Source organism: Coccinella septempunctata, chromosome 6 (assembly GCF_907165205.1).
Source record: "Coccinella septempunctata chromosome 6, icCocSept1.1, whole genome shotgun sequence".
Taxonomy (NCBI): domain Eukaryota; kingdom Metazoa; phylum Arthropoda; class Insecta; order Coleoptera; family Coccinellidae; genus Coccinella; species Coccinella septempunctata.
Window position 1 is genome coordinate 21,118,838 of NC_058194.1, and position 15,773 is coordinate 21,134,610.

The 15,773-nt window shown below is 33.9% G+C and overlaps 3 protein-coding genes across 4 annotated transcripts in view; 2 read left to right on the top strand and 1 right to left on the bottom strand.

The window, feature by feature from the left end:
* Window positions 1-983: 983 nt before the first annotated feature.
* Window positions 984-8,290, bottom strand: LOC123315181 (serine/threonine-protein kinase GL21140). The gene is made up of 10 exons (XM_044900778.1): window positions 7,554-8,290; window positions 7,230-7,454; window positions 6,719-6,990; window positions 6,283-6,434; window positions 5,894-5,985; window positions 3,951-4,071; window positions 3,748-3,893; window positions 3,527-3,673; window positions 3,200-3,451; window positions 984-2,067 (listed from the first exon to the last, which is right to left on the bottom strand). The coding sequence occupies exons 1-10, from the start codon at window positions 7,926-7,928 to the stop codon at window positions 2,005-2,007; spliced, it is 1,845 nt and encodes a 614-aa protein (XP_044756713.1). The 5' UTR covers window positions 7,929-8,290; the 3' UTR covers window positions 984-2,004.
* A 233-nt stretch (window positions 8,291-8,523) lies between these two features.
* On the top strand, window positions 8,524-9,687 carry LOC123315182 (U3 small nucleolar ribonucleoprotein protein IMP3). Its single transcript, XM_044900779.1, has 5 exons — window positions 8,524-8,766; window positions 8,849-8,956; window positions 9,017-9,120; window positions 9,275-9,450; window positions 9,530-9,687. The coding sequence occupies exons 1-5, from the start codon at window positions 8,630-8,632 to the stop codon at window positions 9,548-9,550; spliced, it is 546 nt and encodes a 181-aa protein (XP_044756714.1). The 5' UTR covers window positions 8,524-8,629; the 3' UTR covers window positions 9,551-9,687.
* Window positions 9,688-11,769: 2,082 nt separating this feature from the next.
* Window positions 11,770-15,773, top strand: part of LOC123314686 (protein unc-13 homolog 4B) — a 36,055-nt gene continuing 32,051 nt past the window's right edge. Inside the window, exons 1-2 of one of the 2 annotated variants that reach the window (XM_044899983.1) lie at window positions 11,770-12,057; window positions 13,115-13,255. In XM_044899983.1, the coding sequence (XP_044755918.1) occupies window positions 11,789-12,057; window positions 13,115-13,255 (410 nt within the window). In that variant the 5' untranslated portion in view covers window positions 11,770-11,788. Of the gene's footprint in view, window positions 12,058-12,855; window positions 12,930-13,114; window positions 13,256-15,773 lie in introns of those variants that run through there. The other variant, XM_044899984.1, reaches the window with a different exon arrangement.

The window sequence follows — 15,773 nt, forward strand, 5'->3', positions numbered from 1 at the left end:
TGACCATTCTGTCTCAACATTAAGTTTGAAACTGATGTATATTAACTACAATCGTAAATAATAAAATCTGGCAAAATCCAAATCTCGTTCTTTTTAGTTTTTCAGTAAGGGTCCGTGAGCTCTGCGAAATATTGAAAGGGGTCCATAGCTAGAAAAAGGTTAAGAAACCCTGACCTAGGCTGTTATACACATCAGTTAAACGATCCCTTGGAAAATATCTAAGGAAAGCAGTCTGAGAAATGGTTATTGTGTGAATAGTGAAGAGGGTAAAATAAACTAGGTCGGGGCGATGTTAGTTAACCGTTCCCTTTTGTCTTTCCAGGGGCTCTCGCACCACCAGTCAGAGAACTTACGATGCCGTGAGATCTCTGACAAAAGAGGTGAGAATCAAATTTAACAATACAGGGGGCGTCCTACCAATAAAACCTCAGCACTGATTACTATTAAGTCTAATGAAGTTCTTCGGAATCGTTTTCAGACTTTCGCACCAATGAAAATAACGGCCCTCGTCAATAGAGGCGATGGGTACACTAGGTATCACTTGTTAAGGCTATCCGCATCAACTCTGGCAAGAAAACTCAAAATGCTGAAGCAGCTCAACACTAAGTTAGTAATCAATTCTCTGGTCAGGGGAAGATCTTTTATATCCCACCTGAGGGGACAGGAAAATAAATATCTCCTTAGTGCTGAAAATGTTTTAATTCGCGCTGGTGATATTTCTTTGCTCTTGATTATCGGCTCTAAAGAACAAAAACTAGGTTATATCCAAGTTCATGTTTATACACAGTGCTGCATTGTTTTTTGAAATAATTTAGAGAAAGGATGAAAACGGTCTGAAATTTTTACGGTTTTCTACACCTTCACAACGTGAGAAAGATGATTATTTCCAAAATGAAAACATTTTTTGAACAAAAATATAACTCCATTACGACTTTTTTGAGAATGTTCCGAGAGGAATTGGTGTTCAATAAAGGTTAGAATAATAAAACTAGAAGCATTTATTTACAATTCAATATTGAAAATTGAATATAGTACATATAAAATATAAAAATAAAACACGTAAAATGAACAGTGATGTCCTTAAGCATAAATAAATAATCATTAAACTAATATCATTACATAATAAATACAAATACGAAATTATCAATATTCGATAAAAATTCATCACAAACGTTCATTCAACATTGCAATAACTTGCCACCGAGGCAATTAAAAAAAAATTCACTTTTGTATTATATAATAAAAAAAATATAACTCCAAACAACTTTGAATGATTGGTTGAAATTGTAAATATTTTTGGAATTAACCTAAAAAAAACTTTGGTTCTAAATATGATATGCAATGTTATCATTCTTACTATTCACTTCATGAAAAGCTAATGAAAACGAAAATGTTTTAAAATGGTACCAAATCAATGTAGCAAATTCAGTTTCTTTGAGACTTAATGTTAGGATGTTATTAGTGAATACATTTTTCATAAACTATATCAGTCTTTATTGGAAACGAGATTTTTATTAATATTACAAAAAAATTTCCTGAGGGTAAACTGAATTCCTACAAAATTGAAAATCTACAACCCTTTTTTGATTTATATCGTTATAAAGATTTATTCAATTTTTCCACCTAATTCGAATTGATATTTCTTTGTATGAAGGTATCAAACTCTTGAAGAACTTTTGAACATAAGATTCTGGAGTTTCAAATATTGTTGATAATCAGTATGAAAAAAATGAAATAACCAAAAAGACTTTCAGCCACAAACAAAAAATGAATCACTTCCTAATCAGCCAACTGGCTCAATTCAAGACTTAACTTCTCTTGTACGTAAAAGTTGTTCTTTCTGTATTATTTGAGGAATTCATTAAACATTTAACTTTGAGCTAATTGAAAAAATATATAGGATGGAATATATTTCGTATTAAATAACAAAGTATTTGACAATATTGCTTTATGTGACGTGAATTGAGTACAACTATCCAATGTTACAAACCACTTTCCAGTTCTTCACCTCGGTATTTTTTTAAAAAATAACACAGATTCGAAAATATTATTCGGCATAAAGGGATCCTACAAAAAATATTTCGAAATCAGTAAAACTAAATACCAACAAAAAATGAACCTCGAAGAAATTGTAGAAAGCGTCATAACGTGTTTCACTGTACCATATACTAACTTAGACAGGTTGAAAAAAAAATCGTGATGAGTCAGTCTAGGTCATTCAGAGTGAACATACAAATCTGTTTTTAAAGTCAGTATTCAATTCTGGATGAACTGAATAGAATTGGTCACAATATTTGGTTCCCATATTTAAAAAAAAAATATTTTTTGAAAATTGAATGAAGATGTACATTGTTTAGTATACATATATATATAATATATGTATATATAAAACTGGACATTGACAGGAATTTGAAACATTCATAATGTAGTTAGATAAAGTCGTCAAATTTTAGTTGAGATCAAAAATCCCACTCAGTCAAATTTTGAAATTTTTCAAAACGGAAAAACTAGAGCAATTGGTTCTTCTTCATCATTAACATAAATTGAAATGAAAACAGCATGTATAAATGAATGAGCAAATAAGCATATCATTTCATATTAATTTTTATCACACTATCTTGAAATAGTTTTCCTTGTACTTCAAGATTCTAAAATAAAATTTGGGCGATTGTATTTTGAAAAAGAGAAAAGCTACAATAAACCTCAAATTCTTACAAAATGAAGCATAATGAAGGCAAACGTAAATTCGATATATTCTTAATTTTCAATAACTATCTTCAATTAAACCTCAAAATTGAATTGAAAATACATCTTTATGAGATTCTGAAAAATAATTGGTTGAATATTTTAAGGGCTAACGGTTATGTCTTGTATAAAGGAATAATTTTTAAACATATTTACCATATTCCTACAAAGCATACTTTAATGCTGGGGTGCTTCAAAATATGTACTACATAATTCACATAGTGAAATTGCACAAGAATAGAAATAAATTCATATTGATTTCAAAATGATTTCACATTGTAAATCTTTTGATATCCCATTGCTGGCTTCCACTTAACGAGTGGAAAATAAATGCAACAGAATCAATTATTGATGAAAGTGATGACCTTAGTATGAAAAATGAACATAATACTTTTATACTTAATATGCTTCTTGTACATATGTACACATCTGCAGATAAATGTTAGGATGATACCTGTGCAAGTTGAAGCCATGGATGATCAAGCACGTCTTCTGCTGAAAATCTTATTTCAGGAGCTAGTTGTAGCATATTTTGAATGAGCTCCTTGGCCAATCCTGAGACTTCTCCCCAGTACTCATCGGGAAAATCATACTGACCTGAGAGTATGCAATCAAATAGTTTTTCTTGATCATTGTCTTGACTAACAAATGGTGGATAGCCGCACAGCAAAATATACAAAATAACGCCTGCTGCCCAAACATCGATCTATAAACAATTGAATTTTTAAATATTAGCTTTGCACTTTGGATTCAATTCCATTTATGTACATTTCATCCTTACCTTCAATCCATAACCTGATTCTGCTAAAATTTCAGGAGCTACATAGGTTGGTGTTCCACAAACTGTATAAAGTGGTTTTGTTACTTCACACGCTAGGCCAAAATCAGCTAATTTTAATGTTCTTATTCTGTTATTTTCAAACTCGACCTAGTGAAAAAATCAATCAGATGCTGTCTAGTACATCAATGAATTGCAATAAAGATGAATCTCCCAATACTCACCAATAAATTTTCTGGTTTGACATCCCGATGAACAATATTCAAGTTATGCAAATATGCTAAGGCCAAAACTAGATGGTTAATCAAGAGGGCAGCTTGCTCTTCTGAAAACTTTTGAGCTAGAGCAATAGCATCAAAAAGATCTCCTCCTAAAAATAAACACTAATTTGAGACAAACGTTTTGAATCAATAAAAAAATAACACACCTTGGACATATTCGCAAACTAAGAACAACAAGTTCTTAGTATCTTGATCACTTATTAATGACATAATATTTGGATGACTTATCTTTCTTAGGATTTTGACTTCATTTTCGATCATATCCTCCTGCAGAAAAAAATTCAAATCATTATCCATTTGAGCATCCCAGACTCATAAACCAATGAGTTTTTTTGCAGATTTTTCTAAATCTCTCGCATAACCTTAACCGTCTTAGCAATAAGGGAAAATATAGCTATATCAGTATCTTGAATCTGTAGGAATCGGATCCTATAGGAGCATGATCCCATGGTTTGGCGGATAGAATTGGAAGCAATTCCTCTGAAACTTTTGGGTAGATTGGGTTGATTCGTTTTTTGGCCCGGTTCGGGCCTTTAGCCCTAACAGTTTGCCTTCCGACCAAGCTCGGGCCTGCGGCCTTCGACCGGGGTTGAGCCACAGCCGTCTATAGTCTTTTAGAAGGCGATAGTGCCACCTTTTTGGTAGATTCCCGTTTTGGGTAGATCCACCTTTAGGGGTTTATTCGTTTTTCGGCCCTGCTCGGGCCTACGGCCCCCTTATTTCACCCGTACCAAAAATAAATCCATGATCTGTGATTTTTTACTATTTCAGTATACAGATTGCGAAAAATTTTATTGAAAGTAATAAACTGAATCAGTTCCGACTACGCTTTGTTCTTAAAGTGGGGACTGCAAATTCGTGACCGGTAAGCGCACTTCACTTAAAAATAAGAGGAGCAAATCAAAAATGAAATGGTCCAGTTGAATATTGAATAATTCATCACCCGTTATAAAAGTGTGCTTGCATTGGGCGATTGCATTCTTACAATACCCTTTTTCTGGGTAGATCCATCTTCAGAGGTTTATTCGTTTTTTGGCCCTGCTCGGACCTACGACCCTGACAGTTCGCCCTCCGAATAGACTCGGGCCTACGGCCCTCGCTGTTCGCCCTTTGACCTGGTTCAGGCTTGCGGCGTTTGTGGTTCGCCCTTCGACCATGCTCAGGCCTTTTTTTGATCCAGCTCGGGCCTGAAGCCTTTCGACCGGAGTGGGCTTACAGCTCTCAAGGTACACTTCGACAGGGCTCGGGCCTACGGCCCTCTCAATTTAGCCATACCAGAAATAAATCCATGACACTATGACATCTTAATATTTCAATATATAATTTGACTAACTTTTGCGTAGAATCACCATTAGGGGTTAAATTACTTTTTTTTCGGCCCTGCTCGCGATTCGCCCTTTGACTGGGTTCGGGCCTACGGCCCTTGCGTCCATGCTCAGACTTTTTTTTGACCCAGTTCGGGCCTACGGCCCCTCGACCGGAGTTGACCTACAGGCCTCGAGGTATGGAATTGCGCTTGCTTTGTACAGTTCACAACTGTTGTGAACCACTCTACGAACAAACCCAATACATAAATTGAAATTGAAAATATTTCTACCTTTTTGGTAGATTCACCTTTTGGGTAGATCCACCATTAGGGGTTAATTAGTTTCTTAATTAGTTTTTTGGTTTTTCCGATGAGTTCCAGGAAAGAGCTATAGTTAACTGCGAAGGAAATTTCTTCGAGATCGCTGTACCCCGCTCGCTCTTTTTTGCGATTTTGTCGAAATGGAAAGCGCGTTTCTTCGTCTACGCGAGCTCGGTTCCTCAAAGTTCGATGGACACGCCTACGTCGCCTCAAAAAGCATTTCGTGACACATTTCCTTCTTACCAAAAATGACACTATGCACTATGATCAAATATTTCAATATATAATATATCATTTGATTTGATTATTTTACTATATACGAAATTAGTATATACCGATAATTATTTTGAAATACTTTTATCCTGCTTGGAACGACAGAAAGGGAGTCGAAAGAAAACTCGTTTATCAAACTTGAAACATGCAAGGGTGTAAAAAGTAATGGAATTGAAAACATTCATTTACCTTTCCTTTGCATTTGGACTTGTCTATAATTTTCAAAGCATATTCCTTATTGTCACTGTTATCTTTGCATAATCGTACTACAGCAAAATTACCTATAATAAAGAAAATTCATGCCCAATTCAACAAAGCTACATCAGGGAATCAACACTTGGTTGATGGATCAACATCAATTTGTTTTCAATCGATAATTCAGTGATGAGCATTCCGTATATAAGTCCATTCAATGATAATCGATTGTTGATGTTCAAATTTGAACAGTATATATCCAGGAATAAAAATGTTTAATTGATTTCATTCTGGAAATCAATTGACTATCAAATTGTTGATCGGGCAACCATAGTTTTGTGAACCCCGCTGTTCGATAAATAAAGAATATTTAATGATATTACCATCTCCGATAGATCTGCCAACAGTATACTTCTTCTTCAATTGGGCAGGTAGGCAAGAGTTTATATTTTCATTCAATTTTTCTAAAATACTTTCTTCAGAAACATAAGTACGATTCAATGACTTTTTTGGCATTTTTGGTTTGGGACCATTTCTGAAATGAAAAGCAATTTGAAGTAGCTGCAAGTATAGCTATTGAGTTTCGGAAAAGTATGGTTTCTACATATTAATTTTTCACACAAATTTTTTATAACAAATTGTTAGTGAGACTAGCATTTCACAAGCATTTAATGGAATATTGAGGAGTGATAGTAATAAGGCATAAAAGTTTAAACAATTGGCTTCAATACTGACAAGTGGTTGAACTCTTTCTCCAGGAGTAAAGAAAAAGTAAGTATGTATAAAATAAAATATAGAAATAACTAAGTTAAAACATACCCATTTTTGAGACCAGGCGTTTTCTTGTACTGTTGTATTGCTTTACTCTCTTCAAAATCGAGTTCAAAATGTTCTTGACTACATCGCTCATTCCCACAAACAAAAAATACATCTTCTTCAGAGAAAAACTGTGATAGATCTGTAACAGTCTGACCTGCTAGGGTGAATACTTTTCGTACTGCTCCTGAATCCAAGTTAGCAACTTCCGTTAATGCACCAAGTACTTGATCCATACTTGATGAATTCCGTTTATTCAACAATAAACGTAAGACCTGCGAAAAAATATTGAATTAATATTTTATGGATGACATGTACAAAAATCACAAGAGCAACTTTGTCACTGTTAAATGTTATTTCGAGATAACATTTTGTATGAAGTCAATGCAATCAAAGTCAGTGCAAACAAATCAATTTTTTCTTCGAATTTCCTGATTCAACCGAAATGTTAATTTTCTTCTCTAATGGTAACCCTAGACTTATCAATACAAGGAGAAAATGTTTTTAAACTCACCTTTCTAGGTTTGATTCCATTTCGAATAAGTGTAACTATTCGAGGACGTATACAATTTGGAGGAACAACTTTTGGTAAAGAAGTATTACTCGGTTGTTTGTTACCAGTTTTCCTTTTATTAGAACGTAATGTATCCGTTTTGGAGTATTCAGCCTTTTTAAAAATTTCTCCTTTACCAGCACATATATACTCTTTCCCATCTTCGAATTCATCTATGCTAGTTATCTGGAATAGATATATTAAATCGACTGCTATAAATATGCTTCTTATTTATGAATGCAAAAGAATAGACTTGCACAATTTATTTTACTCTCTTCATCTCACCTTTTTACCATCCATGGAGTAAATATGTCGCACCCCACTAGGTAATGTAACATTTTTAGTGAGTAAATTAGTCAATTCAGTCGTCAAACTATCAAAAGACCTGTAACGATCACTATTCACTGGTACTACAACACCAGGAAAGAATTTGTTTCCGTTATGATAAAATCTAATTCTTTTAGCTTTCTGAGTTTTTGAAGCAGATAATGATGTTTTCGAGCTTCTAGAAACTGATAATTCCTCTATTCCATTTTCAATTTTTTCTACAATTTCGAATTCTGAAGCAGTACTGTTGCAGCTGTTAGATGAGAAGCTTCGTGACCCATCTAAATTGTTTCTAGACATGATTTTGAGAATACTAGAAGATTTATCATTCATTTAAAATTCATTATTTATATAACTCCAGTTTACGACCGACAAGTTAGAAATTGGAAGGCTTCGCTGATCAACACAGCAACCGTTTGCTTGTTAGGTATCGCTTATCTCTGTCATTAATAAAAATTCTACTAACAAAACAATATTGCAGTTATATCTGAAAAGATGAACCTCAATTATGGTAAACTGAAATTGCTACTGCTTCCATTGATCACATATAATAAATAATTGCAAAAGTAACTGTTTCCAGTTTTTATGATAGGGAATTAACCTCTTTTCGGCAAGTAGGAGGGACCGAGGAACGGGTAGAAACGTCAAAAATAAAATGTCGTGATGATTCATTTTTCAAGTGAAGCCCCGTTCACATGAAATGAATGATGGAAATGTCAAAATGAACGTAGACGACAGGTGACAGCTTACGTAGACGTAAGTGATCTGTGGTTCTGCGTAATTTCATAGAATTGGAGAACGGGCTACTCTGTTATCTGTGGACACTACTGTAAGAGTAAGATAATTATTTTACTCTTTGATTAATTCTCTCTGTGACATAACGTCATAACCAGAGACTCTATGCTCTCTATGGTCATAACCTAATATTGTCATAACCTCACCTAGGTTTTCAGGTTTTACTGTTTTCAATTTTCACATTCTTCAATCTGTGGAGATTTTAATTGTTGCTGTATCTATACCGATTTTGAGACGAAATGGTCCGTAAATTGAAATATCATGAAAAGAAGCTTCTGAAGAAGGTTGATTTCATCGATTGGTCAGTAGATAACAATTTACACGAAGTCAAGATATTAAAGAGATATCATATCCAGAAACGGGAAGACTATACGACGTGAGTGTATTAAATGAAAATATTGAATAGAATATTTTAAATAGTTTCCATGAATGTTCTAACCGAGTCATTGTGTTTTCAGGTATAACAAGTTGGCTAGAAACATTCGGGACTTGGCAAGGAAGATCAAGGAAATGGATCCAAAAAGTCCATTGCGTACAGAATGGAGCGCCAGCTTAATTGAAAAATTGTACGTTTATTATACATGAATTTCATATTTTCACTTTAAATTTTTCGTTTTGTCCAACAGATATGTTATGGGACTCATTCCAACCAGATGGGATTTAAGCTTGGCAGATAAAGTTACAGCATCTTGTTTTTGTCGGAGAAGGTTACCAGTTGTGATGGTGAGAAGTAAGTCCAGTTTAATCAATTTATAGTGTTTTTCACAAATTCTTCTTTTTTATGCTGTTATTTATGAAACTGAACCAAACATTTGTGAGCCAGATTTCAGCCCCTTGCAGAGCAAAACCTGTGTTTTTATTTCATTCGAAAAATTACTTTATAGGTAAAATGGCAGAGTCAATAAAGGGGGCAGTAAAATTGATTGAACAGGGACATGTTAGAATAGGACCAGAACTAGTAAAAGATCCAGCTCTCTTAGTTACGAGAACACTAGAGGACTTCATTACTTGGGTTGATGAATCGAAGATCAAAAAGCATATTGAGGAGTACAATGGATTGGTAAATTTCAAGAGTTTTTATATTTATCAATTGAATCTGCTAAAATCTGTACAAATTCTCTAATAACTTAATTTTTCAGAGAGATGACTTCGTTTTGTGAATTCCCTGATATTGGAGATATCTGCAAGTATACAACAAGTATAATTCATCAGAGAAGAAATACTTATATTGAGGCTGTAAATATATGTACATTAGTTAGGTTTACTCTTTTTATAACAATAAATGAATTCTGATGAAGATAATTGTTTTGCTCTGTTATTATTACATATAGATAGTTCTGAATCAACCCTTTATTATTATTAATTCCATAATTTGTTTACATCTAATAATCACTGCATATTGACGATTCTACGCCAAAACAACATAAAGGCCGTTAGGTAAATTTTACAGGAGACAAAAAAACAATTTTCTCTGAAATGCTGCTAGCATTTAAATGGACATTTTTGCCAGTTATTTCTTTTTATTTTGAGAAATTAATGAAAATTTTTCACACTTTTTATTTGTCCGTTATGTTGCCAGTTGATCAATTAAGATTTTGAAGATGAAAACAAACAGAATATTGCAAAGATATTGAATATCCGAAAAAAAGGTGTATTCTTCTACTTATATTTCTAATATTTCACTAGGTGAACCTGCCGTGCTCTCCTTATGAGAGTTCACATGGAACTGGGTACTGGCGGTTTATACTGTTTATGCAAAAAACATCTAAATATCTATTCACTAAATTTTTTGCTGCTTATACTCTTTTCACCAGAGTACATGCGCTTGAAATTCTCTTTCAAGTGATACCAATATCCAATACGAATTTATGTCGTTTTGGCGTGAATCCGTCGAATTATATGCTCAGTAGTTTGTGTGTAAAAGATTTTCATCATAACCATCCTGAGCCTAAAACACTTCATATCTCACATTTATTTTATGGCAAAAACAAAAGGGGCAAGATTTTTCTATATTCTTTTATAAAGAATAAGATTCTGCAAAAAATCTACAAGACCTTTAAATCTATCTCCAATAAGGTCAGATTAAGATTAAATTTCTGCATTCGATAAGGCCCCTGAAGACTAAGAAACTTTCACATGAAACATATTTTGATACAGACTCCAGACTCTTCCTAAGGAATTGCTTCTGTGGATCTTTTAAAGTGAGTCATATCCTGTATAACTGAATAATCTAAAGAGGTGATTCAGAAAAGAACTCGAATATTTGTCTGCATTCCAAGAGAGGAACTCGATTGAAATTATAAGAGCTCAATAAAATAAAAATAAAAAATTTGATGCTCTTTCTTTTTGAGGAAAACTGGAAAAATAGTAAAGATAATGAATGGTGAGCTTGTAATTGACTTTACGCACCTTTTAAGTGGTGCTGATATGTGAATCCCAAGATAAAGCGGTGATTTGCCATCTATATACATTCCGCTTTACCCCCGAGTCTTCCTAACCGGATACCGGGGGGCTCATTACCATATTCGCAGAAAAGATTATAATCTCTGATTCTTGACTTATGTTGGTGGAGGTGGAGATCAGTTCGAATTGTGGATGCATTGCAAATGTGTATCACCCATTGAATCTTATTTATTCAATGGTATCACCATATTTCGGATTGTTGGTGGAGTTATCTTTTTGGTTACCGGTTTTGAACTCTCGACAAAATGGATCTACTACCCCCTGAAGAGATTATATGGAGGTATTTGTATGATAAAATTAAGAGATCGAAAGGCAAAACATCCACGACAAGGTAAGTTTTTTGAACAACTCATATCGGAAAAATTTGTCGATAGGTTTAAATGGATTATTTATATCCAAAATAAATAGTAAAACTGATTATTCTGATAATTTAATGTTTTAAATGTGGGATAAAATTTTTGTTAAAATAGCCTATAAGTGAATGTCTCTTATCATATTAACGCCAATAATGGAACTACTGGAATCGAGTATAAAGAAAAATTATAACCCTCCTGAAGCTTTCGTGTTGAAACATGTCTGATTTTCACCTCTACTTTAGGGTAAAAATTAAGCAGCATTTATTTTATGCCCAACCCTGTAGATAACTATGGCGTTGGTAGTCCAGATAAGATAAAGTGACCACCAATAAACAATGTATAATACTCTAGCTACCTGCACACCTCCACGCCCGACAGATTACATAAAATTAAGCGGATATCTTCTTTTCACTTAACCGAAACAATACTGCCATGTAACGGAAATGCCCCCTCTAGTACGTTTTCGATATCAACAAAGCGAACTAGACGGAGGATTCACAGAAAAACAGTGCTTTTTTCGGTTTTGACCTTCTAAGACCTCCAGAATCTGAGTTCGTAAAGTGAATCCCCTTTTTCAAGATGCATCAAACCGAAAATAAAATCGGACATGCGGGAATAAACCGCAACACGACTCCGGACGTCTCCCTTCTTATCAAAAGGATAAATTTGCGACAAACTTACAAAGCGGAAGATTGTGACAAGTGCAATTTTCGGAGATCGTACGCTTTTCGGAGAAAAACGCGGCCTTCGTTTCAGGCAACACGGAAAAGGGCTAAAGTTGCCAGAAAGAATTTCGAAGAGTGCATCGAGCGGTGTGGAATTGTGGAAATCGATAACAAGACCAATAGGTATCTATTTGGTTCAATTTTTTTTCTGACATTCTTCTTTTTATAGTCTAGAAAATAGGGGTAGAATAAACCCATATTTCAAATTAACGATACTTTTCCTATCACCTACCGTATCAAAAATTGGAATAAAGGTTTTTTTTCATGGAACCGATCAACACTTTGCAGCTGGATTTTTCGATATCTTTGTGTAGTTTAGTCTGACGTAAAAATGGATTAGAATACGGTAGCAATAACATATAACTTTGATCACGAACATTTTACAATCACTTTCAATAGTGTGTCTCAAATCTTCTACACTGTTCACCTCTTTCAAGAGTTTTTTCAAATGATCCCCAAATAATATTGGTTGATTCTTGGCTTTTTCTAGAATTTGCAACTCGCTTTTTGCCTTTCGAAATGTCTTTGGAAAATTATAGGAACTACCCCTGCTTATTTTCATCGAGGAATCATCTCCCCCTTATTCCTTCGCTTTTGTTTACAGACACTCTGTATACATACGCGATTCTTGGTCCTTGTTTTTGAAGAATATTTTTACTCTACTTAGTCTACTTATAAAATTATGCTAGTCCCTTCTAGGCGCTTCTAATAAAAAATATGTCCAACACATAATACGTTCATATCCAAAAATAGCCCATTAGAATTCAAAGCCTAACAAAGTTCCCGGAATTCGATCCATACACACAAACCCCCTCAACCTTATCGCGATCGTTAATTCTTTAGCTACGGCCACATCAGTTTTCCACTCACAACAAAACAGAAAAAAACAATTTCACGAAATTGAATACAGTTTGTTCAAGAAGGATGCTGTGTAGTATGATGAGATATTTGATCGAAAAAATTACAAAGCAGTTCAGCAATCTCCGAAAATTAATGTAATTTTCCATTCCTCCAAGCATTTGTTTGTATTATATCGTTTTCTCTGATCTTGAGGCCGAAATCTTTGGAGTGTGTCGAAGACAGGAAGGCATCTCTGAAATCAGACATGTGGAAAGAACTAATTATGAATAAATACTGGTGGTATCGGTATTGCCCAATTCATGGATTATTGTTATTGCAGCGAGGACAAACGGGACAAAAATTACAAGAAAATGAAAAGGAAGAAAATAAGGGACATGTTCATTGCCTCGCTGTCCCATCAACAGAAAGTGTTTCCTTGGTTAGTCAAGTGGAAAAACAAAAAAGTTCATCCGGCAAGGAGGTGAGTGTTAACATGTAGTGAATTTTTTGAAATATAGAGGAGATTTGAATATTTTTATTATTGTATGAGAACATTATGTTTTATTTGGAGATGCCTGCCTGTTATTTCATTTATTACTTAATGTTCGAATCAGTTGATGTTTAAAAGATCTCGTTAACGACGAGGTAAAAGAGTTCGTTGTTTGGTAGCAGATTAAATTAAAACGTTGCACTTCGAAGGGACACGTAAAATATGAAGATTATGAGAAATGCCCTAAACACAGTCGTTTTGATGAGTGTATACCTATATACAGAGGGTGAGTCTTCGACTCGTACAAATATTTTAACAGTAGATTATTGACGTCAAGAGATATTCTTTTTCCCTTACCATTTTTTCCGAATCAGCTCGGTTTATAAGATACAGGCTGGGGAAAAATCATAAAAAAATGGTATTTTACTTCTATCTTAAGAACGGTTTTATAGAATGAAATGATTATCGGAATATACTTTTTCATTTATTTGATTAATCTTTTTCGAACGCAAAATATCACCCATACGATTTCCAGCTTTCTCATTAGGACCATTTATGTACCATAAAAATTTCCAAAGTTCAAAGAATCCAACTCGTGAAAATAAGTTGAACGCTATCTAATGAATATTTGAACATTTTGCAAAATAATAGTATTCTTCATGTTTTCTCGTATATTGCCCCGCTTTCGAGTAATTTGATCTTAAAGAAATATAAAATATAAATAAAAGATATTCAGAAAATTGGGTACAATGGCTGAATGCAACCCTGCTTAAAAGATCCTCAGATGTGTAGTGTCATAGATTGCTATTTTGTTGTTCTGCTTATTATTCTGAAGGGAATTTTTTTTATCCAGGGGTGGTATAGTTCATTATGAAAACTTAAAATGGCTATTGCTTTTTATCAGGGCCGAATCGAAAAAAATGGTATACGAAAAAAGTGTTTCTTTTGACTTCAAGAATCTAGTGTTAAAATATTTGTATGAGTCAAAGACTCTCGCTGCATAATATACGCGTTTTTGGATATTTTTCAACGCTAGATATGAATAATTCGTATTTTAGTTCATCGTTGCAATGGAGGATGGCTGCATGGTACTCAACTTGGATGGAAAAACCGTTGTTGTTTACGTTTTTTCCAGAAATACACCTGTCCAAGCATTTTTTGGAAATAATTGTACACGGAAATTTTACTACACAGTCTTCACTCACACTGTATAAGAAAAAAGTCACTTCTGACGTTAATGTAATTCTCTTTGCTCTTTGAATACATTCGGCGTGAGTCATCAAAGTAGCGCGTTCCGTGCGAGCGATTTTCCCGGTTCAAAATCGGCGGAAATGATGCCTAGGGCTTTATACACAGCTGAAGAGTTACCATTGTTAGGGCCGTTCGAAACATCGTGAATGAATTGATGTAATTGCTCAATTCTTGGTGAATACCACTTTCCATCAGATTATATGAAGTACATTTTGTATTTTTTGTGAATTCACATACTACCTATGGATCATTCATTATCTAGATATACTTATTCATTAGTCACATCACTGGAAAGAATTCTGTTACATGGCTTCTACCTTCTTTGTGGTTAAGAACGGAAATTGTTCTGGATCACTTTCGGTTTATATCACATCTAATATACAATTTTTTATTAATCAATTCTGCATCTCAACTAAATTATTTAAATATTTATTGTCTGTCCGCAAATGTGTCTGTTTCAGGCTTATACTTACTGTTTTTTGAACTCGAACTTTTTTATAACTGTGGTGTATTTGTTTGGAACTAGCCAACTTCAGATCTTTCGAAAAATTCCGGAATTTTTACTACCTTACTACCTTACATCTTCCTTCAGTTCCTGTCATCTACCTGCCTCTCAGTCGGTCTGAAACCCTGGTACAATATTTTGGGAGTTCCAAAGATCAAATAAATTTTCCTCACTTACCTTTTAACTCATAGCGTTATGTAATACTAAAAAGACTATCACTGTAGGAAAAATTCCTTATTATTTCAGAGAGTATTATTATCCTCTCATCCCATTATTATAATGTATAAAATAATATAAATATGTATGATTGCTTCATCTCGAATATCGCTAAAGTTTGCGAAGAAACACGAAGGTATTTTGTAGAAAACTTCATAACTTCACGAAAAACTATTTTATTATCGTAAGAAATAAAGAAGCGATGAGAAAAATTTTGGTGATTTCTATGACTGAATTTGATATTCGGTATGGATATGTAAATCGAAACACCCTTTAAGAATACTAATAAAGAATGAGGATTGTCATTTAAGAAATGATCGATGACGTCATTTATCTTTTTTGGGACACGCTCTATATTTTCTCACATCTGGAAGAGCGCAATTTGATATACTAATCAATCTGTCGGAGCATATTAAAGAAAAACTGTTTTTGGTTAACTCGATTCATTAAGCTAAGTTGAAAACGTTTTGTTTTATGGTTATGGATATTACGAATTTGACATCTTTCTCATATTTGCTTGTATTGAGGCCTTGTTTG

Excerpts from the sequence above, each read along its gene's own strand:
- LOC123315182 (XM_044900779.1), top strand. The coding sequence starts at position 8,630 with ATGGTCCGTAAATTGAAATATCATGAAAAGAAGCTTCTGAAGAAGGTT. Across the intron at positions 8,957-9,016 it reads GCCAGCTTAATTGAAAAATT|ATATGTTATGGGACTCATTC; the intron begins GTACGTTTATTA and ends TTTGTCCAACAG. Across the intron at positions 9,121-9,274 it reads ACCAGTTGTGATGGTGAGAA|GTAAAATGGCAGAGTCAATA; the intron begins GTAAGTCCAGTT and ends ATTACTTTATAG.
- LOC123315181 (XM_044900778.1), bottom strand. The coding sequence starts at position 7,928 with ATGAATGATAAATCTTCTAGTATTCTCAAAATCATGTCTAGAAACAAT. Across the intron at positions 7,455-7,553 it reads ACTCCATGGATGGTAAAAAG|ATAACTAGCATAGATGAATT; the intron begins GTGAGATGAAGA and ends TATCTATTCCAG. Across the intron at positions 3,674-3,747 it reads TCAAACCAGAAAATTTATTG|GTCGAGTTTGAAAATAACAG; the intron begins GTGAGTATTGGG and ends TTTTTTCACTAG.